At 39.6% G+C, this 27,126-nt stretch overlaps 1 protein-coding gene across 1 annotated transcript; it reads left to right on the plus strand.

Moving 5' to 3' along the window:
- The first annotated feature begins 3,355 nt into the window (after positions 1-3,355).
- Positions 3,356-6,291, plus strand: chst3b (carbohydrate (chondroitin 6) sulfotransferase 3b). Its single transcript, XM_058061036.2, has 2 exons — positions 3,356-3,546; positions 4,377-6,291. The coding sequence occupies exons 1-2, from the start codon at positions 3,467-3,469 to the stop codon at positions 5,599-5,601; spliced, it is 1,305 nt and encodes a 434-aa protein (XP_057917019.2). The 5' UTR covers positions 3,356-3,466; the 3' UTR covers positions 5,602-6,291.
- The last annotated feature ends 20,835 nt before the right edge of the window (positions 6,292-27,126 follow it).

Below are 27,126 nucleotides of genomic sequence, written 5' to 3' on the forward strand. Positions count from 1 at the left end.
TCTCCTGATGTTACTATTGGATTGTTTGTGATGTCAGCGATCAATCCTGTTAACCTCAAATTTACCAACACCTACCACTTCCACACGACATAGGAGGAGAACTTTTTTTTTTTTACATTTTTTAAAAAATACATTTGTTATATGGTTTGAGTAATAATAAACCATAGTCTACCACAAAGCTGCCATAACTTATTATTAAAAAATACCGGGGAAAAAATCCGGAAAACTGCAATACTGCGAGGGATGACTGAATATTGTCTTTAAGAAGTTACTTCACTAAAATACACACTGCTACATTTGTAAACAGTGACTTTTGCAAGTGCTCCTCATGTGTTCAAATCTTGTGCACGTTGGTATTTTGTCCACAAGAGGGTGCCATTCCCCCTTTGTTGTCTACCATCATCATAATAAACTGTGATAATAAAACCGATTTTAAACAACTTTTAATGTTTGGGATACTAAGTCAACATCATTTCTGCGCCACCTGGTGTGCGTTTACGCACTTTATTTAGCTTTTACGATAAATTCAGGAAGCGGTGGGAGGTCTCGCCAAAAAAGGAACCTTCCCATGTGACCTCATGAAACGCAACAGTTGGTCCTAAACTTTTTATTCAGTTCATCGTGCGGAGTCGGACCTGCAACTGCACCCCCCACCCCCCTAGTTCTTTTTTTTAAACCAACATGCTGCCTGATCGTCCACATCTTTGAAATGCAGCCTGCACCCACACCTTATTGGAATGCTCTTTGTTCCTCAAGAAGTGAAGCCATGGGATTAATAATCCGAGCAGGATTAAAAATACGTGGACAGCGACACATCGGCATGGTGGGTATGCGTGACGGATTTACACCTGATCAGTGAATGCGTGGAGACTAAAAAGCAAAGTATTTCATTGAAAGTAATTGAATTATTTAGTCATGACGAGTAATTTAGTCATCATGTAAACACAGACGGTATCGGTCAAAGGTTTTGACTGCTGGTTTATGGCCCTATTAAACCCTTAAAAGGGTCAAATAAAAATCTAATTAATTAATAAAATTGTTATGTTGCCTTAAAAGTGGTCAAATTTAATTTAAAATGTTACAATAAGTAAATAAAATAAAAAATATAAATCATGCATGTCCCCCAAAAGTAATTAAATCATGAAAAAATAAAATATAAAATAAATTAAATGAAATAAATGCATGTAAAAAATTTAAATTACTGACATAAATGTCCACAGTGTCAAAAATCATCATGTCACCGTGAAAAATGTAGACACACTCCCTCAACGCGAATGAATGAGATAATGTGGACAAACGTCTGACTGGTTAAATTGGGATTATTCTGATTATTGTGAGTATTCAATAGATAAAAAGGGAATTTAACAAAGACTAAATTATAATAATTGCTGAAAAATATCTGTGGCAACATGTACAGTTAGTAGCGGTCAAAACTTTGGAGTTATGTTGCTGAATGAGAACATGTGTCCACATTTTTAATTGGTTTCCATTGTAGGCGTGTCGTATAAAAACTGACGAGATTATATATGCCAGATTGGGTCTATGAGATATAACGCTACTTGTAATGTCTTCTAAATGTATTTTATTTGTATTTTTGTTCATTTTGCCATTTTTATGTTTGAAAATGCTTGATTTGGGACAATAATAACTGCTCTGTATATGAATATGTTTTGACTAACAGACCGTATTCAACCATGAAATATTCATTCATTCACTTTTGAACACCGCGAGGGAGCGACGGACAGTCATTTTTCAAGGTTCTCCTCCCATGTCGTGTGGAAGTGGTAGGTGTTGGTAAATTTGAGGTTAACAGGATTGATATAACGCTACTTATAATGTCTTCTAAATGTATTTTATTTGTATTTTTGTTCATTTTGATGCTATTTTTGTTCATTTTTATGTTTGAAAATGCTTGATTTGGGACAATAATAACTGCTCTGTATATGAATATGTTTTGACTAACAGACTGTATTCAACCATGAAATATTAATTCATTCATTTTTGAACACCGCGAGGGAGCGACGGACGTCATTTTTCAAAAAGTTGAGTTTTGTGTGTCACATTTGAAGTGTACTTCAGATGGTGTAAAAGACTGGCAGGAGGCTGCTGTCCGTCCGTCTGCTTGGAGAGATTTACGTTTGACCCCGTGACATGCAAGTGACCCCTGGAGTTTTTACGTTCGGCGGGGGTTACTTTAGTGTGAAGAGACCTTTTGTGGTTGCGGCATGCAGCAGGGTGGTGCAAAACTAAGCTCAAATCTTACTTCAGAAGCAGTGTCCGCGCATGCTGAGTGTTTAGACTGAGTGCAGAACTTTAAAAAAAATAATAATTTGGACGTGCTTATATGTTCTCAAATGAGCCGCGGCGGAGGTTCGGGATAGGAAGTGAGTGGGATTGGGCAGAAATAACTCAACATGACATGGAAAGGAAGGAGAACTGTTGAAGATAAGCAAGTCCCACCAGTTATTAATCACAACTGCCACTTTTCACAATAGAAATAAACTGAAAAACTCTGAAATAATACATTCATTCATTCATTTTCTATACCGCTTATCCTCACTAGGGTCACAGGCATGCTGGAGCCTATCCCAGGGGTCAACCATGGAATGGTCGCCAGCCTATTACAAAGCACATATAGACAAACAACCATTCACACTCACATTCATTTCAATTGGCGACAATTTGGAGTCGCCAGTTAGCCTAGCATGTTTTTGGAATGTGGGAGGAAACCGGAGTAAACATGCAAACTCCACACAGACATGCCTGAGAGTGGAATCGAACTTGGGTCTCCTAGCTGTGCGGCCTGCACGCTAACCACTCGGCACACGCACAAGCTAGGTATCTACAAACGTACGCAAAGATACGTGTCAGTTATTGACAACCACCCAGAGTCCAAATAGAAGCGGTAGTTTTCCCAACAGAGCTAAAAAGATCTCCACAGGAAGTTGCCAGTTAGGGGCACTAGGCAAGAACAGGAAAAAGGGGGGCTGGGTAGGAACTAAATTTCGACCCTGCAAATAGTTTTCGAAGCTAATGAGAGTCCTATTTAAAGAACACCAGCCATGGGCAGACTCCAGCCAGCCATCACCAGCGAGGTGGGTGGGCACATTTCCGAGATGCACGGCTGCACTTAAGATAACACACACTTCCTGGTGGTGGAGGTGGTGGTGGAGGTGGTGGAGGTGGTGGTGAAGGTCTGACTCGGCCATGCTAATCTTACTTCTTCTCCTTCTCAGGATGTGATATTCATCAGAGCGGTCATGACTCTGCAGCAGCGACTGTGACTTGCAAGATCAAGTATGAAGTGAACGCTCATGTAGGCTTCACTTGCAGGTGGGAACGTGGGAACGTGGGAACGTGGGAACGTGGCAACGCGTCCGCGGCGGCTAATCCAAATAACGGCGAGGCTCTTTAAAGACCGGCACAGAACCCGTTAGAGAGTTGGCCCGTAGAAGCATCCAAGAGAATGAGGATCAAGTACACCATACCCGTGGTCTTCTTGGTGGCACTCGTGATCATCGAGAAGGAGAGCAACATCATCTCCAGGTGAGTCCGTACGGGATCGATTCCAAATTGGACCAAAGACGTAACGTTAGATTTCGTACATTTCTAGCAATACCAGAAATAGCTTGAGCAGTTTGAAGTATCCTTCCATTGGGGCAGGGACCCAGAAACACCTGTGTGAAAGGGAATCCCGCATTTTCCCACCCTTTCCCTTGCGGAAGTGACCCAGAAACACCTGTGTGAAAGGGAATCCTGTATTTTTCCTTTGCGGCAGGGACCCAGAAACACCTGTGTGAAAGGGAATCCTGCATTTTTCCACCTTTTCCTTTGAGGCAGGGACCCAGAAACACCTGTGTGAAAGGGAATCCTGCATTTTTCCACCTTTTCCTTTGAGGCAGGGACCCAGAAACACCTGTGTGAAAGGGAATCCTGCATTTTTCCACCTTTTCCTTTGAGGCAGGGACCCAGAAACACCTGTGTGAAAGGGAATCCTGCATTTTTCCACCTTTTCCTTTGAGGCAGGGACCCAGAAACACCTGTGTGAAAGGGAATCCTGCATTTTTCCTTTGCGGGAGGGACCCAGAAACACCTGTGTGAAAGGGAATCCCGCATTTTTCCACCTTTTCCTTTGAGGCAGGGACCCAGAAACACCTGTGTGAAAGGGAATCCCGCATTTTTCCACCTTTTCCTTTGAGGGAGGGACCCAGAAACACCTGTGTGAAAGGGAATCCCGCATTTTTCCACCTTTTCCTTTGCGGCAGGGACCCAGAAACACCTGTGTGAAAGGGAATTCCGCAAAGGGGTGTCGAAAGCATCTGCATGCCATCTGTTCTGTGTGAAAGAGGCTTTAAAACTTGTGATTCCTCTGTCAGGGTGTCGGATAAGATGACGTCGAAGCAGACCCCCCAGACCCCGGTTCAACCAGGCGTCCGGTTCAGCACGGCGAGGAGGCGCAACGCTTCTGTGGCTTCGCTCGGCAAACTGAGCTCGGCGGTGACGCTGATAAGGCGTCGCCCGGACAACGACAGCGACTACCAGGCGACAGCCAACGGCAAGAAGCACATCCTCCTCCTGGCAACCACCAGGACGGGTTCCTCCTTCGTGGGCGAGTTCTTCAACCAGCAGGGTGACAACATGTTCTACCTGTTTGAGCCTTTGTGGCACGTGGAGAAGATGCTGACGCTGGAGACGGGCGGAACCAACGCCACGGCCGCCGCCAAGGCGTACCGTGAGGTGCTGCGGCAGCTCTTCCTGTGCGACTTCTCCCTGCTGGAGAGCTTCATCCACCCCCTCCCCGTAGACCATGTTACCGCCTCACTTTTCCGCAGGGAGTCCAGCAGCTCCCTGTGCAGGGAGGCGGTCTGCAGCCCCTTCGTGAAGGGGGTCTTTGAGCGCTATCACTGCAGGAGCAGGCGCTGCGGGCCCCTCAACCTCACCATGGCGTCGGAGTCCTGCCTCCGCAAGGAGCACAGAGCTATCAAATCGGTCAGGGTGCGCCAGCTGGAAAACCTGCGCCCCCTTATCGAGGACCAGCGACTGGACTTGAAATTCATTCAGCTGGTTCGGGATCCCCGCGCCGTGCTGGCGTCCCGCATGGTGGCCTTTGGCGCCAAATACAAGAACTGGAAGCAGTGGGCCACGGACGGAGATGTGCCCATTGACGACGACGAGGTCAAGAAGCTGAAGAGCAACTGCGACACCATCAGGATCTCCGCCGAGGCGGGCTTGAAGCGCCCGGCGTGGCTACGTGGACGCTACATGCTAGTGCGCTACGAGGACATCGCCCGTTTCCCCATGAGGAAGGCCGCCGAAATGTACAAGTTCACCGGGATCCCCTTCACGCCCAAAGTGAAAGCGTGGATCCTGAAAAACACGCGGGCCTCCAAGGAAACCGGTGGCGTTTACTCCACGCAGAAGAACTCCTCCGAGCAGGTGGAGAAGTGGAGATTCACGTTGCCCTTCAAAATAGTGCAGGTGGTCCAAGAAGTCTGCGGACCCACGCTAACGCTTTTTGGCTACAAATTTGTCACAAGCAAGGAAATGCTAACGGACAAATCCATAAGTTTGATCCAGGATAAAGTCTTTGACTTTTTATAGACTTTTCCAAACTCTAATATTTATTAGCTTCTAGAAGTTTTTTATCCTGATATTTAACATATTTAAGATAGTCGGTGGATGTAGTGTTGAGCACGGGTAAAATATTAGCATCCTAGCCTGTTCCTTGCAGGTCAAAGCTAGCTTTGTTTGTGCACTCCGGACTATTCCGTCACTCCCAAACACAACGTTCCTTGTCGTGAGAGCAAATATGAGCATTCCTTAAAGAGAAAGTTAATAGGGGTTGTAAACATTAACAAGCTAGCCCTGGGAAACTCCGCTAACTGTTTATGTTGCGCAGCTCCTGACTTGGCTTTTTAACGTCCAAATTAAATAATAAAGTGGTAGCTTTATAAATAAATAAATAAATAAAAAGAAACTGGAAGAGGAACTTCCCTGGACATTCCTCTTCCTGTGCGCTTTGCAGGTTCATGCAACTTTAAGCTAACTGGGAACTTTGAAGTCCCGGTGGTGACTTTAAGGACCAATTTGGCCCAAAGCAGATGTTTACACTGCTGCCCGAATGCAAACATGGCGTCTGCAGCTGGTTTGCAGATTGGTGCAAAGTTTGTTTGCGAGTCTCCCGTCTGTTGACACACGTCTCCTGGCTAGTGATGGACACGGACGGAACCAAAAGGAGGTCTTGATGCTTCCTGGTGATCCAGATTGGGTCTTCTTCATCGCAATAAAGTTGCTTTTACACACGCTTGTAAGTCCTGTCATTGCAGACCAGGGCGCGTGGTTAGCACGGCGTCGCTTATGCTAGTTTACGACTTTGCCGCTCTTATCTCTTGGAATCATCGTTGAGCAATGGCGGCGTAATAAGAGAAGTGAATGTAGTCCATCAAACACAAATGACCCACTTCTGTTTTTTGGTTACTTCCTGGTTCACGCTATATTTGTGTGTTTTCTTTATTCACTAGGCAACCAGCTAAATATTGTTTGAATAAATATCATACTTTTACTTCTTTGGTTTCAGGGAATGGTGGCTGAATCCGCAAGCTAACTCGCTAGCAACCTAGCTAGCAATCTAGCTAGCGAACAATCAATATAAAACCTCAAAGCTTACCACATTTAGTAAAGTAAACACATATAATGATAACTATTAATGCTGTAATTTATAAGAAAAGGTATAACAATGTCCAATTTTATTACATTTATAATAAAAATACCAATTGAATGCTATAAGTTAATGCTACATGCTAACAACTTACATTTGTTTTTGTTGTGAGCTCACTGAGTATTTCTTCTCAATAGCTTTTCAAATTGTATGAAAGATTAAAACAGCAATATATTTGTTCATGAACTCAAACATGAATTATGAAAAAAAATAGGAATTATGATGATAAAATAAAATTATGATGGTCTATGCTGGTCTAAGCTAGTTTAGCTGGTGGACCATGCTGGTTTATTCTGGTTTATGCTGATGGACCAGCATAGTCTGGTCTCCAGACCAGCAGGACCAGCATATGTTGTGTTTTCGTACTGGTATGCTGGTCTCCAGACTAGCACAAGTTGTGTTTTTGTGATGGTCATGCTGGTAGCTGGTTTCCAGACCAGTATACCAGCACAAAAACACAACATATACTGGTCTTGATGGTCTGGAGACCAGTCTATGCTGGTCCATCAGCATAAACCAGAATAAACCAGCATGGTCCACTAGCTAAACTAGCTTAGACCAGCATAGACCATCATAATTTCCATTTTTTCAGCAGGGAAAACTGCAAAAATTCCCAATTTTTTCATAATTCATGCTCAAGTTCATGACCAAAAATATTGCTGTTTTAATCTTTCATACAATTTGAAAAGCTAGTGAGAAGAAATAGTCTTTACAATACTCGTTGAGCTCACAACAAAAACAAATGTAAGTTGTTAGCATGTAGCATTAACATATAGCATTCTATAGCATTGATAACATATGCTGGTCTCCAGACCATCAAGACCAGCATGAAAACACAACATATGCTGGTCTATGTTGTTTTTCCAGCAGGGTTTTTCCATCAGTCAAATGTTTGATTGTGCTATGTGAGTGTGTCAAGAAGGCCTTCTGTGAGACTGAATTTAAATAACAATCCCCAGTATACGTATCTACATAATAACAGAATACATGTCTTTGCCAAGGTTGAATTCCGTGGCTACAAAAGCTAGCGGGCTAGCGCTAAAAACATTTCAAATCCCATGTATTCTTCCTTTTACAACATCGAAGTAGCGTCTTAAGACTTTTGCACAGTACTGTATGTAGCGCCACAAAAATGTACATTTTTTCCGGGGAGGGGGGGGGGGGGGGGGGGACACAGGCTGGTCTGTCTGGCCGAGGACGGCGGCTGTGGAGAACTACTGTGTGTTTACCACGGCGGTTTGGGCTATTTACGTTTGGCAAACTAGTCATTAACTAGACTTTGGATATCATGTGGTCGGCCCGAATGGCCGTCACCCCGCCCTGACGTTTGTACACCATTTCTCCTTCACACTAAATACTTTTCTGCCTTTTTAACATCGGTCACTGTCAAATTACTTTTTTTTTTTTTTTTTTTTTTAATACTCATAGCATAATTGAAGCGATCCTTTTCTGTACGTGGATGCAGGGTGGAGTGTGAGTGGGATTGTATAAATAGAAATTATTCACACACACCCACTCGCCCTCCGCCAGAGGACATTAAGTTGACACGCCCTCGCCACATCAACCCCAAGGAGGTTGGAGATTTAAAACAAACGTGAGTCGGGCCATGCATCAAACCAGCAAGGAGTCATTGCGGCTGCTCAAGAGTTCCAGGAGGCTGCTTGACCTTTGCTTGGGTCGCATGTGGAATGCGTATCCACATGGAAAATCATAGAAATATAATAAACAGTTTTAGCAACATTTAAGCACAGTTTCTAGCAGGGGTTTCCATACTGAAGAATCCAACATTGACATTTTGTAAGCGGTTTTTGTTTCCTTTTCTACCCATAGACTCTCCTCTCTTTGTGTTATTTTTGCATTGTTACTTATGTTTTTCCCGTCTATGGATGTCACCTTTTGTTATTAAATTATTTTTATATTGAATGTGTTCTCTATGCTTTGGGATACAAATAATTACTGTAGTAATATAATGATAATCCAAATGTGACCAGGTACATTTTCACAATTATCCTCTAATCATGAATAAAGTATACAATAATGTGATAATACAAACATACTTAATACTAAACAAGCTGGTAAAATTTGGTTGAATACTACTTCCTGTTTTTGCTTTAAATTTTAAAACATTGTAATGATTTGTTTGTCAGACATGCTTAAAGGAAAACTGCACTTTAAAAAAAAAAATTGCTCATCATCCACAATCCTTATGTTTTTCTCTCCATTCTAAAGATACACAAACAGATAAAAAGGCACATAATGGGACACAGCTATTCCACCTACAAATTCATTTTCTATACCGCTTATCCTCACTAGGGTTGCGGGCATGCTGGAGCCTATCCCAGCTGTCTTCAGGCGAGAGGCGGGGTCCACCCTGGACTGGTGGCCAGCCAATCACAGGGCACATATAGACAAACAACCATTCACACTCACATTCATACCTATGGACAATTTGGAGTGGCTAATTAACCTAGCATGTTTTTGGGCGACATGAAGCCATGTTGGATTTTGGCCCCCGGAGACCAAAAGTGAAGCCGTGACCCCATCCTGACCCCATCCTGACCCCATCTGACACTCAACAGAGTCCCCAAGCAAAATACACTCCAATGTTTGGTTCTACTGCTTTTCTTTCTTAGCTTTTATCGCTTTTAGCCGTTATGACCTCATTGTTTCTACACAGCCTCACCTCTTACTAACTTATGATAACGATAACATGAGGCCATGATCATGTGGTCCAGCATTCCCACCACCCTCGTCAGGATAAGCCGTACAGAACATGGATGGATGGATAATAAAGCTTTTTTAGGGATGTCCCATATTGGCTTTTTGGCTAAAAAAAACGATATTGTCCAACTCTCAATGTCTGATACCGATATCAGCCGATACCGATATGTGTAACGTGATATTGCCCATGGTGGAATGAACACACATGTGATGTATGCAGTATTTTTACGATATTGGCAGTGTAATAAATCTAGGATGTATTTTTTGATTGATATTATGGAAGAAAATGAACTTTGACAATCAGCAGGTTTGTATCTGATTTAATCTGACAGTAATTTCATGTTAAAAAAAATAGGTTGCATGGCAATAATGTACTTTTTTTAAACTAATTATCATATTATTAATATTAGAATTATCACTTATTGTAATTTATTAGATTTTATAATTATAATAGATTTTTAGCAACTCTAATAATTATTATATTTTAGCACAGTTAAATAATATTAATACATTATTAAAAATATTGATAATGCCATTCTCAATAAATAATAATAATGCAAACATAATTTTACACAATCATATATTATAACAATACAATATAATATTTAATTATCCAACAATAATAATTTTTTTAGCTAATTTCTTCATTATATTATTAATATTATATTTATTATTTATTATAATTAATTTGTTTTCACAAGCATTATAGAATATATAATAATTATTATAAATACATTTCTGCCAAATGAATAACACACAGTTAAATTACATTAATAATAATAATAATAATAATAATAATAATACAATGCAGAACATGAATATCAACATCCATATTGATTAATTTTGGATATGATATACCATATTATAATAATATATAGTCAAATGTTTTAATTATATAACAATAATGAAATATTTTAACAAATTAATTGATATTTTTACTATAATTTGAGCCAAATAGGATGGCCATAATGCCATAAAATTGATTTTGCATCCTAATAATAAGAATATTAATACAAATGAATGGGTAAACAAATATGGTTCTAATTCTAAAAGTGAGGGAGTCCTTGAAGCTTTTTTGGTGAGTGGGAATATTCCTGTGTCCCTGTGTGTTCCCATCCGGGTGAGGCAGTGGAATCCTTCACCACAAATAGCAAAGTGACTAAAGTCAGCTTGATGCCGTTTGACAGCAAAACGTGCTAAAGTAGCAAACTAGTATCTGAAAGTATCTTTTTCTGTAAAGTTCAATATTTGTGTGGATTTTTTTTTTTTAGCAAGCTAACTTTATCCAAACACTTGAGCACAAGATGTGGTGTGAGTTTTTTGGCTTCCTCAGCCGGTTGAGGAGCACAAAGCTTCTCAGTTTTCGCTCGGTTGGTGCATCAATAGCTCCTTTTGTGGGAGACTCGAGTAAAAAAAAACAAAAAAAACCCAAAAAAACTCTTGGAGCCATTGAATGGACGCTTCCCGTTTGTCCCCGCATGGCTTCCATCCAAATGGAGCGTCTGGGTGTCACTTAGCGCTGAAAACAACAACGCTGTCACCTTCTTCCCACCACGACTACACCACTACTTTGACTCTTTTCCTTTCAGGTGAGCAGTCAGGCTCCATTTTAGCACTTTTAATGTACAACATGTATGAAAAATCTTATTTTTTATGTATATAGAATACCAGTCAAAAGTTTGGAGACAAACTTTTGTATTCTATATACATAAAAACAAGCAGTTTTATTACATTTTGTACATAAAAAATGATCAAATGTATGAAAGAACATTTTTCAGACATTTTTGTACATTTAAAAAATGCTAAAATGTATTAAAAAAGAACACTTTTTATACATTTTAGAATTTTTGTATTCTTTTTCAAGTTGTATTATATATATCTATTAAAAAATAAAACATAATACAACATAAAAAAGAACACTTTTCATACATTTTAGCATTTTAATGCATTTTAAATCTACTTTTTTATGTACATAGAGTACCATTCAAAAGTTTGGAGACACTTCCTCATGTAATACAATGAACAAGTGTCTCTAAACATTTGACGGGTACTCTATATACATTTAAAAAATTGCATTTTTCATACATTTTGTGCTAAGATGTATGAATTATTTTTTTAATTTTTTATATATATAATATAATAATAATAATAATTAAATTAAATATAATATAATAATATAATATAATAATATAATAATATAATTAAAAATAAATATATAATTTTTTTTAAAGTTGTGTTATATTTTTATTTTATTAATGGAGTACCAGTCAAAAGTTTGGAGACACTTCCTCGTGTAATACAATGAATAAGTGTCTTTAAACTTTTGAGTGGCACTCCATATACATAAAAAATAAAAATTATTTTATTTATTTAATGTTCATGTTAATATTTATTTAATGTTAAAAAAATATGAAAAAAAAGTTTTTTTTAAGTTATATTTATATGTTATAGTTTGCTTTTTCCTTTCAGCTTTTGTCTCCTTTTCCTTTTCTTCATCCTTTTTTCTTGTTTCCTCATTTCCTCGACTTTCATGTCCTTCCTTTTCATGAACTTTCCATCCGTATCCTCTCTTTCTCTGTATTCCACTTCCTTTTCACCTTTTCCTTTGCTGTCTTATTTTCCTTTTCCTTTACGCCTCATATTCCCATGTGACCGCCTGGCCTTTTTTGGCTACCTTTTCATTCCAATTGAGATGAATTATTTTAAATATATTCATCATTTCCTGACTTTAAACGGCAGCCACATTAACGTTCGACCCTCAGCCGCAGCATCCTTTGTGTTGTTATCTTCTCTTCTTGCACAAAAGACCCCCCAAAGAGCCCCCCCCCCCCACCCAACCTCCCCTTTTCAAGCACCTCGGGAAAAGAGGCCCCTCTGCAGGGCGTCGCTTTTACACGGAGGCCCAACGCTGAAGCAAAGACGTTTCTGCTGACCCTCAAATGCATCGAATCAGATGTCATAAACAACCAAACGCCACATTCCGAAGGCAAAATACACTTCCCGTAGTATTCCCATCGTATGGCAACATGATCATCTTCATGCAGGATACGTGAGCTACGTGGATACGTGGTTGGGCTCCGTTGCTCCTCGTGGCCATTAAGCGAGGATTAGTGCTGCTGGGGGCGCCACACCTCCCTGCAGAGGGGCCTCATTCCTCCCTTCCTTCCGTGCTTGCCGACGTTTCAGGAAGCAATCACACAAGGAAGCATGCCGACGCTCCTTCACTGGCAATTAGTCAGTAGGAATGCCGGCAAAGTTCAATAAGAACGCGGTTGCCGTGCCAACAACACACGTGGCAACAATATGCCCGCCTTTGACGTGTAGCGTGCGTTGGCCTTGAGCTAGGATTAATTAGCATGTGCAATATTATGAACAATAATTTCATGTTATTATTATTATTATATTAATAATATCATGACAATTATTATATATTATTATTATTAATAATTGTCACTTATTCTAATTTATTAGATTTTATAATTATAATAGATTTTAGCAACTCTAATAATTATTATATTTAAAGCACAGTTAAATAATACATTTAAAACATTGATAATGGCATTCTCAATAACTAATAAATAATGTAATTTTAAAAATAATTATATATCATAACAATACAATATTATAATATTTTATTATCTAACAATAATTAAAAATTTAGCTAATTTCTTCATTATATTATTAATATTATAATTATTACTTATTGTAATTAATTTTTTTCACAATTACGTCTATGTCTATATTTTTAACTATAAATTATTATTTTTGTTATAATTTCCAGTGTGTGTAATTCTACTTTAAAATGTATTTCAAATGTATTTCAAGACTACTCCCTCTACTGCCGCCCTCTGGTGGCTCTACACTGAAGTGCAGCATGTAAACATTCTTATTCACAATGCTACATGCGTATATAAGTCTGTTTCTGGACTGCACTATAGGTAAAAATGATTGATATGATGTAAAAAAATATGAACATAAAGGATGAGTAACATGCGTGTAAACAAAAAGATGCCAAAACTATTCCACAACATTTAACATGCTAACATTTAACATGCAGCAATTCAACTGTGTTAGTTATTAATGAGCACAGATGATTAGTCATTCATGGATTATTCCAATATTTATGAGGATGTGAATTCATAATTTAGATGCATTTAGCTTGTGCTGATGACGCCCGCATGCACAAAAGTGTGACGGTCATTAGAACCTGTTGCAGGTGTATCCTTATCTGATATTTGATGTATTTTACACCCCGAGTACTCGTCATTTGGAGGGAAAAGAGCTGATATGATGCATGATTGGTCGTGGATCACAGAAGTAGGAATCTATTCCTTTTTGGAATATTTTAGGCAATGCATTTTTATTTAAAAAGACAAGAAAAATGACAAAAATACAGTTTATTTTGTTTAAAGATGTACTTCACTGAACAATATTTATACATTTAGTTCACTGGTTAGAATAAAATACTTAGAATGGAAATTTGTATTGAATTTTAATAAATTTTTGGGAATTTGTGTCCTCATTTTAATGATTTTTTTGACTCCATTTGTGAGTTGTTTCCTATTTAAAGTTAATGCAGTATTTCTCAGCTATAATGTACACAAACCTTTGAAAAATGACTTCTTATTTTACATGTCTGTTGTTAGTCCTCAGAATTTGATCAAATTGAAGTAAGATTTTGTAATTTTACTGATGATTTTTTTTTTTTCAGCGTATTCCCGGAATGTTTATTTGAACGTTTTTGTCGACCTTTCACCTTTCACTCAGTCGTAAAGCACACTTGACTTCTGATGAATGCATCTTTTACACAAACCCACGCTGGAGTGAGAGGTTTGGGTGTGTTCAAGTACACAGTACAAAGTGTTTCAGACCGGGGGATTACACCACCCCCCCCATCACTCAATTGTGGCCACTCTTTGGGGGCATTTATCATTTTGACAGTTGCAGATAAGGCAATTATTTTCCACCAGCAAGTACAAAATGTAGACAAGTGTTTCTGTGACGCTACGTGTCTTTGACATGGTGTGTGTGTGTGTGTGTGTGTGTGTGTGTGTGTCAAATAAAAAAATATTTGGACTTCAAATGTAGATAATTTTTTTTCCCTTTTGCGTCCGTCAATCCATCTTCTATGCTGCTTATTCTCAAGATGTTTGCAAGTATGCTGGAGCCTATCCCAGCCGGCTTCGGGTGAGACTGGTCGCCAGCCAATCCCTGATCTCCTGACTATTTGGTCACCATGCTAACAAAGACACCAACTATTTCTACAATAAACAGCAAAATAATTGCTGCAAATTCTGCATGTTAAGCTTTTATTGCGTTCACATTGCAGGAACTGGTAACTGCAATCGTCTATTGAGCCGCTAGAGGGCAGCAAAAGACCAGTACATTAGAGCATTAGGTGGCTATCCATAAGACTTCATAGACTGGAAATGAATCAGTATTATCCAACTACAGACTAGCACAACATCCATCCAGTCATTTTTTTTTAGTTTATTTTTCTCATCATCCACAGTCCTTTTTTTTCTCTCCATTCTAAAGATATACAAACAGATAAAAAGGCACATAATAGGACACAGCTATTCCACTTAGAAATCCATCCATTTTCTATACCGCTTATCCTCACAAAGGTCACATGCATGCTGGAGCCTATCCCAGCTTTCTACGGGCGAGATGCGGGGACTGGGCACATATAGACAAACAACCATTCACACTCACATTCATACCTACGGACAATTTGGAGTAGCAAGGCAGGTTTTAGAAACATTAAAAACATTATTTGTGCATAGAAAAAAAATATATTTTATATTCGGTTCTCACAGCATTTCACCAGATGGAACCATTTACAAGATTTGTGGGCACTAGGCCTTGGTTTCAGCACCTTGGTGCATTTGTTTCATAGAACAACGGCATGAACAGAGTGAGTCCTCCTCTCAGTCATACAGTCTCTTTGTGTCGGTGGGTGGAGGCGGGGCAGGTAGCATACACACAGAAGAGTGTAGCCTCGTGAGGAGCAACGCATGGTAACATAAGTTGCAATATAGCGTCGTTTTATTCTACTTTCCTAAAAAAGAATGTTTCATTGTTAATTAGAAGTTAATTAAAAGTGTGCACGTGTGTGGCTTTGAGGCTCGGAGTTAATAAAAGAGTGAACAAGCACAGGATGAGACGTGAGGGCTGAGCTCACTTCATTCTGTTATCAGATTATGATTAATATTTTAAAAAGGTAGTGGCGGGTGATGGAGGGCTCGACTCTGGCCTCCCTTGGCTGTCAGCACATTTTAATGACGGTCCAGCCAGGTCCTTCCTCCGAAAAACAACCTTAGGCGTGCATACTGTACTAAACACTCGGTTGTGGGTCAGTTTCATGCTGCAGACGTTGCAGAAAGATAGTATGTTTTATGTTTTTGTTCATTTATTGTCCTACTGAAGCACGACTTATTGTCATAAAGCATCGTGTTGATTCTGAACTGAAGATTCACAAAGAAGAAGCTGCATTTGGTCACAAAAAATTGAGTATAATAATTTAGTGTAAGAAAATAATAATGTAATAATGTAAGAAAAACACATAATAATTTAGTGTAAGAAAAAAAAATTCACCTCTAAATTACCATATAAAATGACTTAATTTTACTAATTACTTTTTGTATCAAGTATTGTTTACACTTTCATTTAAAATAAAATATGTTTTTATAATATGTTTTAATTTTAATTAATTAATTTAAATAATTTAATTTAAATATTTTCTATATATTTTAAATGTGTGTGTATATTAAAATACATTTGGAATTAGTGGATTTTAGGTATACACTTTAATGAAAAAATTATGTATATTCAAATGACAACAATTCCTCTGTTTAAACATTTTTAATTTAATTTTTATAATTTTTAAAAAATGTTTAATTACATATTTTAAATGTATATATATTTTAATATTTTTAAACACATTTTGAATATAAATATATTTCGAATGACTTGTATTAAATAACGATAAACATATGGAATACAGGATTCAATAAGGAAGCATTTTCGATACGATTGTGTTTCCTTGGAGCGAACGCTAAAGGACTAAAGGAGACCAGACCCGTGCAAGGAAAGGACGTTATAGCACAGACAGAGTCTTCACCAGGCCGCCTCCATAAATCAGACGGCAAAAAAGAAGGCCGGGGCCTTTATGGGAGGGAGCGCCACCCATATATTGACTGCACATCATCACGGGCCTCCGTTTCCTGGCTGGATAGTAAATCCACTTTCTAAAAAGACGTAGTGGACCTGCCTCTGCTTCTAAAGCCCACGGTGGAATCGGAGAGGAAGTAGATAGAAGCAGATTACCTTCTCCGGGAGGGAAGCACATCGCCGCCGTTCACTCGCCCGACATGCAAGGAAGCAGCGCCCGGCCCGTTGGGACAAAAAGTAGTTCCTGTGGAGGAAAAAAGAGAGAGATCGTGAGCATGGTCACCTGAAACTGGCCTGGTCCAGACTTTGGTCTTTGGTCTTTCCCGGCTGGCTGGTCTTTAAACAACAAAACATTTTTTTTTTTAAACATAAAATAAGCGCTACATTTGATCCTTAGTGAACTTTTATCCAGAAGTCCCGACCCAAACTCAACAACAACAACAAAAATGGCGGACGAGCTGAATGGAAAAACACTATTACTACAATTGTGTGTTATTGTCATTCTGTTTACTACCATTGTTAATATTTTCATTACTACTATTACCACTAATTTGTTTGACTATTGAGGCTGTTTAATAATTTGTCTTCTACATTATGGTCTTTTATAACCATCATAGACATTTGCTAATGTAGTCATATTTATTTCTGTTGTTATCATCATTGAAATTGTTGTTGTTTTTGTGTTTTTTTTGTCCCAGCTACTCCCTCCTCTGTTTTCTTTTTTCTTATTTTCTATCCCCTCCTGCTCCGGTCCGGCAGCTCCAAATTTCATAGCAAAAAAAAACCCAAATAAATCAAATAAAGCCAAATAATACTCCATATAACAGGGAAGGTGTAGCTTAGACTTAAAAAAATAAAGTTTATTTACAAGTGAGATCAGGGGAAGTTGCGACATCTCGGGTAATCTCGCCTAATTGGAGCGATTTCCTTAATTAGCTATTTTTTAATGTTAGCAGATTTTATTGGTATGTCATTATAATTTGTTTATGCTAGAAGTCCACTGGGCCGGTGCCACTTGGTGCCAGTTGGCGGCAAAGATTATGTGATTTCCGCTGTAGCATCATTGGTGCATCTTGGCTCGAGCCATTACATTCCAGTAGATTCCAATATGCGGATTGTTTGCGACATTTGGTTCCACTTGGTGGACACTACGAAGAGTTTAAACATTTTGAATTTTTTTTGAGGACAAACTACATTTTTGTCGCCGTTACGGGCCACCTCGAGCCAGTTTGAGCCATTGCACGCCACTGGGCACCTTATTGGTGACACAGCAAATTGCATTGGCGCCAACTGGCACCGGCTTGGTGGACTCTTAGCATTATATCAGCCTAATAATTATCCCGCACCTAAAAATTTTACCATTTTTTATTAAGTTTGGATAGTTGATATTTGACTATTTATTAATTGTGTAAAACAAACAAAGTTTCTATTAATGATAGTGTTTTTTTTGTTTGTCCATTTTGCCAAATAGAGGTCTAAAAATGATTTCTCTCCCCCTAACTATTTCTTCCCAAGATGGAATGGAAGCGAATGGAGGTTATTACTCTCCCTAAACTTCCTCATTAAGTCGGGCGAGGCCGTGATGAATCTCCCACTAGCGGTAAAACACACATGCATGCAAAGGCGGCCATCTTTCACCAGCATCGATTCCCTTCCCAGCGCTCTTTTATTTATCCTCCTCCTCTTCTTCCCTTTTAGAGCACATCTCCAAACTCTTTGCATCCATTTAAAAAGTGAGCGAGGCGACGGCGTTGGAAACATTTGTCAGCGTCCTCGCCTGACTGAGCGCCATAGATTATCGAGGGCCGAGTTAAACACACTTCATTCCGCAACGTATGGAAAAAGTTGACACAACACGTGGCGATGCGTTGTGTGTTGTGCGGTGTGCGTTTGTCGACTGACTAAATGTTTGGGGCGCCGCTGAGGTCAGTTGGTGGCTTCCTTCAGTAATTCTTGGCTTCCTGGTTCTGCTTCACGGAACGTCCTATTATCGCAGCCTACTGAACGGGACGCTAGCGCCGTGTCTGCTTCCGTTAATTAGAGCGACTTGGGCTCCTCCTGAGACAAAGTCGGAGCATTTGGAGCAGAATAATAGAGACCCTGGCTGGTGTTCCTGGTTCACCCCAGTGATGTGTTTACATGACAGAAAAATGCCTTTCATTTTTTCTAAATAATCCAAATTCTAATTTGTTTCCTATCTCGACCTGGCATGCTGACATGCATGTTGTACTTCTTTAGGCAGCTATTTAAGACTCTCCAGTTGGCCTCAGATGCGATTAATCAACTATCACGTCCTCAAAATGATCAAAGGTTCAATTAAATTAACGCACTTCTCAACTCCTATTGGACACCCATGCGGCCATGTACTGTGCAGAATAACTTTAGCACGCTCCGGTTTGCCTCCATTGCTTCCAGACGAGATTAATCCACAATTAATTCCAACGATTAATACATATATGGGAGAAGGTTCTGAACTCCTGTTTCAATGTCATGCAGCGATATAATGTTGCTCAGAGACTGGCTCAACGACGCCTCTGCTGGTTGCAGTCAAGTAGTGCACTCCATTTTGCTGAAATCGCTTCGAGACACGATTAATCAACAATTAATTCCACACAATTGGCAAAAAATATATTGGAGAATCTGTCCTTGAAAGTTCTGAACTCCTGTTTCAATGTCATACAATGGTATAATGATAAATCTCAAAGCTCAGCCAAGTTGGGCATTAATCACTTTGAGACACGATTAATCAACAATTAATTCCACACAATTGACAAAGGAGCAATCAATATATGGGATGGTCTGTCTTTGAAAGTTCTGAACTCCTGTTTCAATGTCATACAGCGGTATATATAATGTTGAATCTCAAAGCTCAGCCAAGTTGGGCATTAATTGCTTTGAGAAACGATTAATCAAAAATTAATTCTCCACACTTGGCAAAGGATCAATCAATATATGGGATGGTCTGTATTTGAAAGTTCTGAACTCCTGTTTCAATGTCATACAATGGTATAATGTTGAATCTCAAAGATCAGCCAAGTTGGGCATTAATTGTTTTGAGACACAATTAATCAACAATTAATTCCACACAATTGTCAAAAAAATCAATCGATATATGGGAGGATCTGTCTTTGAAAGTTCTGAACTCCTGTTTCCATGCCATGAAGCAGCTTAATGTTGCGCAGAAATTGAATCTCAAAGCACTAATCACTTCAAGACACGATTAATCAACAATTAATTCCACACAATTGTCAAAAAAATCAATCGATATATGGGAGAATCTCTCTTTGAAAGTTCTGAACTCTTGTTTAAAAGCCGTGCTAGCGACACTGAGCAGAATAATGTTGGTATGAAGTGAGCTATTGTCCTTGCTGGCTTCAGTAATGGGGGGGGGGGTGAATAAAAAAGTCCTGGGGAGTGTTATGACATGAGGCTACGGGTGTCCTTTCATACCTAGAGAGCCCCTTTGCCTCATTAGTTAACACACTTTCTTAGTTTTGAACAATACCTTAGCTTGGCTTCCCCCCCCCCCTTTGGGTTCAGTGTTGGGCCTGCAGCAGCACAGTTACAGAGACACTGGAGCCCCCCCTCTGTCCTAACAGCTTTAATACTTGTAATTATCTCTTGCTGGGGGAGGCTGGAAATTGGATTAGGGTGGTGAGTCTCAGCTGAATGAATTACCTCCATCTCCCCACTTGGTGGGCCACACACTGATAAAGTACTGGGGGGGGGGGGGGGGGGGGGGGAAGAAACAGGATTTGGATAAAGCCTTAGCATTCATGGCTTCCTTGTGGAAAAATGAAATTTTCCAAGAGAAGGGAGCGGCGTGCCGGCAGTATCTGTCCACAACATGTTTCATCTGCTCCCGCTCTCCCGGAAACGCAATTACCTGTTATCATCGCCTAAACGGTGACGACTTTGGCAGCAGGCATCACGCCACGCTCTTCTTTGGCGTTTAACCCTCACTTTTAACCCCTTATTTCCTCGACGTACAAATCTGCCGCACAGCATAAAAACATGGCGCGACAAGTCTTGGAGAGTAAAGGTGGACTTCAGGTTATGTTTGAGTTCCGTTCTTGGACGAGGTTAAGTGTAAGTCAAATCCCAAGTCAATCAAACTGTACGCAGAACACGCCAACATCATACGCTACCGTAATAAAAACACGGAATGCCAGAATTCTTATGGAATCTTTCCTTGTCAATAAGACAGCTGCACTGCATGGAGAAAGTCTGTTTTGCTGGTCTCAAATTGTTCATTTAAAAAGTGTCTGCACGGTGGTTAAGTGGTTAGTGCGCATGCTTCACAGCTAGGAGTCCCGTGTTCAATTCCATCCTTGCTCATTTTTGCACGTTTTGCCCGTTTTCTTTGGATTCTCCGGTTTCCTCCCACATTCCAAAAACATGCTAGGCTAATTGGCCACTCCAAATTCAATGTGAGTGTGAATGGTTGTTTGTCTATATGTGTCCTGTGATTGGCTGGCATATTTTTTGAGTAAGTAGATAAATGACATCGCTACTTATGGACTGCTAAGTTGATGTTATACTTTTTATTATTTTTCCCTTTCGCATTCACTCTATTAATTAACATTTGCAAAGACCTCAAAATGTCAAAATTCTTCTTTGTCTTTTGATAAGCTGCACACAGACACCCCCTGCTGTTATGATATGAGTACTGCAATTCAAATTAATTATTCAATAGTTAATAATAGTCAAAAATCTTGTTATTTCGCACACAATTCTGTTTGTAACTTTACATTAAAAAGTGTCTGCACGGTGCTTAAGTGGTTAGTGCACATGCTTCACAGCTAGGAGTCCCGTGTTCGATTCCATCCTTGCTCATTTTTGCATGTTTTGCCCGTTTTCTTCGGATTCTCCGGTTTCCTCCCACATTCCAAAAACATGCTAGGCTAATTGGCCACTCCAAATTCAATGTGAGTGTGAATGGTTGTTTGTCTATATGTGTCCTGTGATTGGCTGGCATATTTTTTGAGTAAGTAGATAAATGACATCGCTACTTATGGACTGCTAAGTTGATGTTATACTTTTTATTATTTTTCCCTTTCGCATTCACTCTATTAATTAACATTTGCAAAGACCTCAAAATGTCAAAATTCTTCTTTGTCTTTTGATAAGCTGCACACAGACACCCCCTGCTGTTATGATATGAGTACTGCAATTCAAATTCATTATTCAATAGTTAATAATAGTAAAAAAACTTGTTATTTTGCACACAATTCTGTTTGTAACTTTAAAACTGTATTTACTCCAGCTAACGTGCTAACGTCCTGGCTGGTTCACCGCGATTATGCTACTTATTAAAATAGTTTTCCGTATTCTCCCAAGAACTCCAACTGTTATGTTGCGTGATAAACACAAATTAATTTGTTCAGACCAAATTATTAATTATTTTATTTAGAATTCATCAAATAAAGAAGCTAACGAATAATATTTTGTGTTATTCTTATTTTTACACAAGATTATGCATAGAAGTCGGAAGAATAACATGAGACCGGCCCGGCGCTACACAAGTATGCACTGTCACCATGACGACGCCCATGCATTATCACAGTTTTTGCTTCCTCGCATCTCCACCCTACAAAAGTGCCGCTCCGAGTCTGCATACATTTGCAAGCTAACTAGTTTGGAATTGGGATTTTATTAGAAATCATCAAACAACGAAGCCAAAACGACCTCAACTAAGCTGAACTAAAGAGCCGCTTTCTCAGCGGGGCGTTTAAAACGCTTTCACTTCATTTGGAACGCGGCCAACTTTGTTTTTCCCGCGTCCTTTATTTATTTCCACGCTCGCTGTTCATTTAGCGGCAAATTCTGTTTCGGATTGAACTTCCTGCTGTGTCACTGTGGATCAAACAGGGGACAAACTAGCCCCTAATCAGACATGCCCCCCCCACGTCTCTTTCCACTTCCCATTCCTTTAACCCCCCACTGAGGACAATCCTTGAAGGTAGATAAAAAGAACAACAAAAGATAATTAAATCTAAAAAAAAAAAGAAACAGTTGGAGGTTAGATTTGTGCACAGTGAGAGTTTGGGCTAATTTATACAAAAGCCTGATGGGAGGCCTCCAACATTTAGACTAAGGGAATATATTCCAGAATATTCCTCTAATTGTCCCCATTTAGGCGGCCTCGCCTTATCGCAATAAAAAGACGCTCCTATTTGCATTTGTCCAATTTTATTTATTTAAAAAAAAAATCATTTACGACGGGATTATTGCCAGAAGTAGAGATTGCTCGGACGTGACGTGTTCCGACTCGCGCCCGCTGACAACATCTTGAACGATAATGCAGTAATGCCGCAGCTATTTAGCCTAGCAGGATTTAATATTCATTGCTTTTGCAGCTTGGTTGATTTTAGGGTGCTATCACCCTTATCCACCCTCCTCACGACCCCACCCACTCGCCATCGCCACCATCTACACTCACCGACTGCCCCCCCTCCTCCCTCTTTCACTCACCCCCCCCCCCCCAAACATTCTGTGTCGGTGCTGTCCCCAATCACTCTCCCTGTCCTTGTTTTTGATCTTCAAACGTTGGTCGGGATAATGACTACAAATCAGGGATGAAGGTGAGTGATCACAATGTGGCCCACCCATCCCAGCTGGCCTTTTTACACCCCTCCCATGATGCATCTTACCCACGCTGGCCGAAAGCTCCAGCAACTGACGGCGCTTCTTTTTGGACTTGACCCAACTGGAGGATGGAACTAACTTCAATACGCTCATTCATGCTAACGGCGTCTTAAATAGTTTTAACATTTTCATTGAAGTGTTGAACTGTTAGCATTAGTAAGTATTAGCATTAGCAACTGTTAGCATTAGTAAGTATTAGTATTAGTAACTGTTAGCATTAGTAAGTATTAGTAACTGTTTGCATTAGTAAGTATTAGCATTAGCAACTGTTAGCATTAGTAAGTATTAGTATTAGCAACTGTTAGCATTAGTAAGTATTAGTAACTGTTTGCATTAGTAAGTATTAGTATTAGCAACTGTTAGCATTAGTAAGTATTAGTAACTGTTAGCATTAGTAAGTATTAGCATTAGCAACTGTTAGCATTAGTAAGTATTAGTATTAGTAACTGTTAGCATTAGTATTAGTATTAGCAACTGTTAGCATTAGTAAGTATTAGTATTAGCAACTGTTAGCATTAGTAAGTATTAGTATTAGCAACTGTTAGCATTAGTAAGTATTAGTATTAGCAACTGTAAGCATTAGTAAGTATTAGTAACTGTTAGCATTAGTAAGTATTAGTATTAGTAACTGTTAGCATTAGTAAGTATTAATAACTGTTAGTATTAGTAAGTATTAATAACTGCTAGTGTTAGTAAGTATTAATAACTGCTAGCATTAGTAAGTATTAGTATTAGTAACTGTTAGCATTAGTAAGTATTAATAACTGTTAGTATTAGTAAGTATTAATAACTGCTAGTATTAGTAAGTATTAATAACTGCTAGCATTAGTAAGTATTAGTATTAGTAACTGTTAGCATTAGTAAGTATTAGTATCAGTAACTGTTAGCATTAGCAAGTATTAGTAACTGTTAGCATTAGTAAGTATTAGTAACTGTTTGCATTAGTAAGTATTAGTAACTGTTAGCATTAGTAAGTATTAGTATTAGTAACTGTTAGCATTAGTAAGTATTAGTATTAGCAACTGTTGGCATTAGTAAGTATTAGTATTAGTAACTCTTAGCATTAGTAAGTATTAGTTTTAGCAACTGTTAGCATTAGTAAGTATTAGTATTAGCAACTGTTGGCATTAGTAAGTATTAGTATTAGCAACTGTTAGCATTAGTAAGTGTTAGTATTAGCAACTGTTAGCATTAGTAAGCATTAGTATTAGCATCTGTTAGCATTAGTAAGTATTAGTATTAGTAACTCTTAGCATTAGTAAGTATTAGTTTTAGCAACTGTTAGCATTAGTAAGTATTAGTATTAGCAACTGTTGGCATTAGTATTAGTATTAGCAACTGTTAGCATTAGTAAGTATTAGTATTAGCAACTGTTGGCATTAGTAAGTATTAGTATTAGCAACTGTTAGCATTAGTAAGTGTTAGTATTAGCAACTGTTAGCATTAGTAAGCATTAGTATTAGCATCTGTTAGCATTAGTAAGCATTAGTATTAGCAACTGTTAGCATGAGTAAGTATTAGTATTAGCAACTGTTAGCATTAGTAAGTATTAGTATTAGCAACTGTTAGCATTAGTAAGTATTAGTATTAGCAACTGTTGTCGGAAGTGTATATATAGAGCAGCTACACACAATAACCTGCACAGAACGCTTTCTAGATCTTCCAGAATCTGCACCTATTCCAGCTTTATTTCCTTGGATTTAGGTGTGAAAAAAAAACGTATTTTTGATCGAAATGTTTTGAATTTGCGGTGTTGAATCGTAATGTCAGCTTCCTCTAAAATGAGTAACAAAAGTTGGATTTGATTCATTTTAACACCCAACTTGCCACATCCCATCATTTATGAAGTGCTAAAGTGTACTTTTTATGAGATCTAAAAGAAATTTTGTCTGGGGGGGGGGGGGGGGGGGGGGGCAGGGGGGTCCTATAGGCCATTAAGCAAGAAGTAATTTTATCCTTGTTTGCTTAATGACGCCATAATGGCGAGTGAATTTCTTAACTAAAGACCAGAGAACATGGTGAAGGTCAGCTTCATCTGTCGACTCCCTCATGCGCTTCTCCCAGAGATTGGAAAAGTCGGCGTTTTTTATTTTTATTTTTTGAAGAGTCATTAATAACGCTAAAGCTGAAGGCCTATTTGCGTCCTCGCTCGCTACCTTTTAATGCCGGGGTGCCTCGCCTGTGTTTGGCGTCCTCTCTCATGCAGAGAGAATGAAGAATGAGAGCGAAGAAGGGGGGGGGGTGAGGGGGGGGGGTAATGGCAGCTCGGTGACATATAGTGATTTAGACGCCGTGCCTTTTGTTATCACTCCAATCATTTTTGCCTTATTGCTTTTATTTGGCCCATGGAAGAAACACTGGATGGGCCCCAAATGCCAAGTGGAACTTCGGCGTTCCCGACTCAGTCTAATGAGAATTACAATCCTGCTGAGGCTTGAAATGCTCACCGCTTCATCCTGATCGCCTTAGATATTGTTCCCAGTCAGTCATTTGTCACTGCGGTGCACGCTGGGACGGCCGCTGCTAATCAACGCTGCGGTTTCTGACGTTTTTGCTGCCATAGCAACTCTGGTCCAAGAAAGCCTGCAGGCCTCCAGTCCTGGACTTGTAATATCGTCCGTTTGTAGGACTTAGTGCCACATTAGTAAGCACATTAGTAAGATGGTTGGGACATGTCCAGAGGGGATCATGAAGGGAAAAGCCCAAAGAGAGGAGTGTTTTTATTGTTTTTTTTTTTAGTTATTTTGTTTTGTATTTGATATCCTTCAAGTACTCTGTGTACAGTGTGAGTGGTACTTTTAGGTACTAGTCCCGACTTTTGTCATCGACCAAGTAAGAATTATGAGCAGCAAAGAATTACAAGGTGTACCTAACGTCATGAGCGTAGAACTTGCGACCTTCATATTGCTTCTGGATAAGAGGGGAAGATGAAAAAGACGAAGCTCCGCTGAGGTTTTTTCATGGCCGCCCAAAGCCTCTAATTTGTGCCCCTTATTACCTGCTGTTGGAATGCCAGCCTGGATGCCATGCAAGGATCCAGACTTATCATAAAAGGGGGGAGGTGGGGGAGGCAAAGAGGGTGCCAGAGAGAGAGATATAGTGTGTTTATGTGTGTGTGTGTTCATGTGTGTGTGTGTGTGTGTGTAGTGCGGTAATGGCATTTGCTCTCTTTAAACTTTAATCTTTCCTATTAATTCGCTGCAACTGGAGAATGTACGAGAGTTAATGTCCCATGAACGTGTTTCTCACTCCGCAATCTCTTCAAGCTAATTACCTTCAGGTGCTAAATGGTGGGAAATTGCAATCCATTTGGAGGAGAAAAAATTTCACCCCCCTGATCCCTAGCGAAACATTTTTTTTTGGGGCTGGGCACATTAAGAAGAAAGACGTAAAGGGGTTGGGGGATGAGGAGCGAGGGGGGGGCGATCAGTGCGGGCCCTCCGCCGAAGTAAACAGTCTTTGTCAAAGTTACTCCAGCCGGAGGTCATCTGGAGGTCAGCAGCAGGTGCGCCTGCTGATAAAGCGCAATGCTGAGCAGATGTTTGATTGGCATGAATCATCCAAACAACCCATTAGGAAGTTATGATGTGAAAGGAGACCCGGGACACTTTTTAATTGGACCTCTCCTCTCCAAGCGGCTCGTCCACTAAAGTCTCGCCGAGGGGACGCGGGAACTTTCAACTCTTGAAGACTTGCACACTTTTAAACACTTTAAAAAGTATGGATGCTACCGTCAATCAGCCGGTTAGGATCAGCAGTCTGTCATCACCGTGGTAACCACGCCGACCGCACCGCAGCAGAAACGCCGCTACCCAACACTGTGTATTGGAGTAAAGGTCCTACGACAAGTACTACTGACAGTACTA

Source organism: Doryrhamphus excisus, unplaced genomic scaffold, assembly GCF_037039965.1.
Source record: "Doryrhamphus excisus strain RoL-2023G ecotype Guam unplaced genomic scaffold, RoL_Dexc_Guam_v1.1 HiC_scaffold_24, whole genome shotgun sequence".
Classification (NCBI taxonomy): Eukaryota; Metazoa; Chordata; class Actinopteri; order Syngnathiformes; family Syngnathidae; genus Doryrhamphus; species Doryrhamphus excisus.

Coding starts and splice junctions, on each gene's coding strand:
- chst3b (XM_058061036.2), top strand. CDS start 3,467: ATGAGGATCAAGTACACCATACCCGTGGTCTTCTTGGTGGCACTCGTG. Junction 3,547..4,376: donor GAGAGCAACATCATCTCCAG/GTGAGTCCGTAC, acceptor TTCCTCTGTCAG/GGTGTCGGATAAGATGACGT.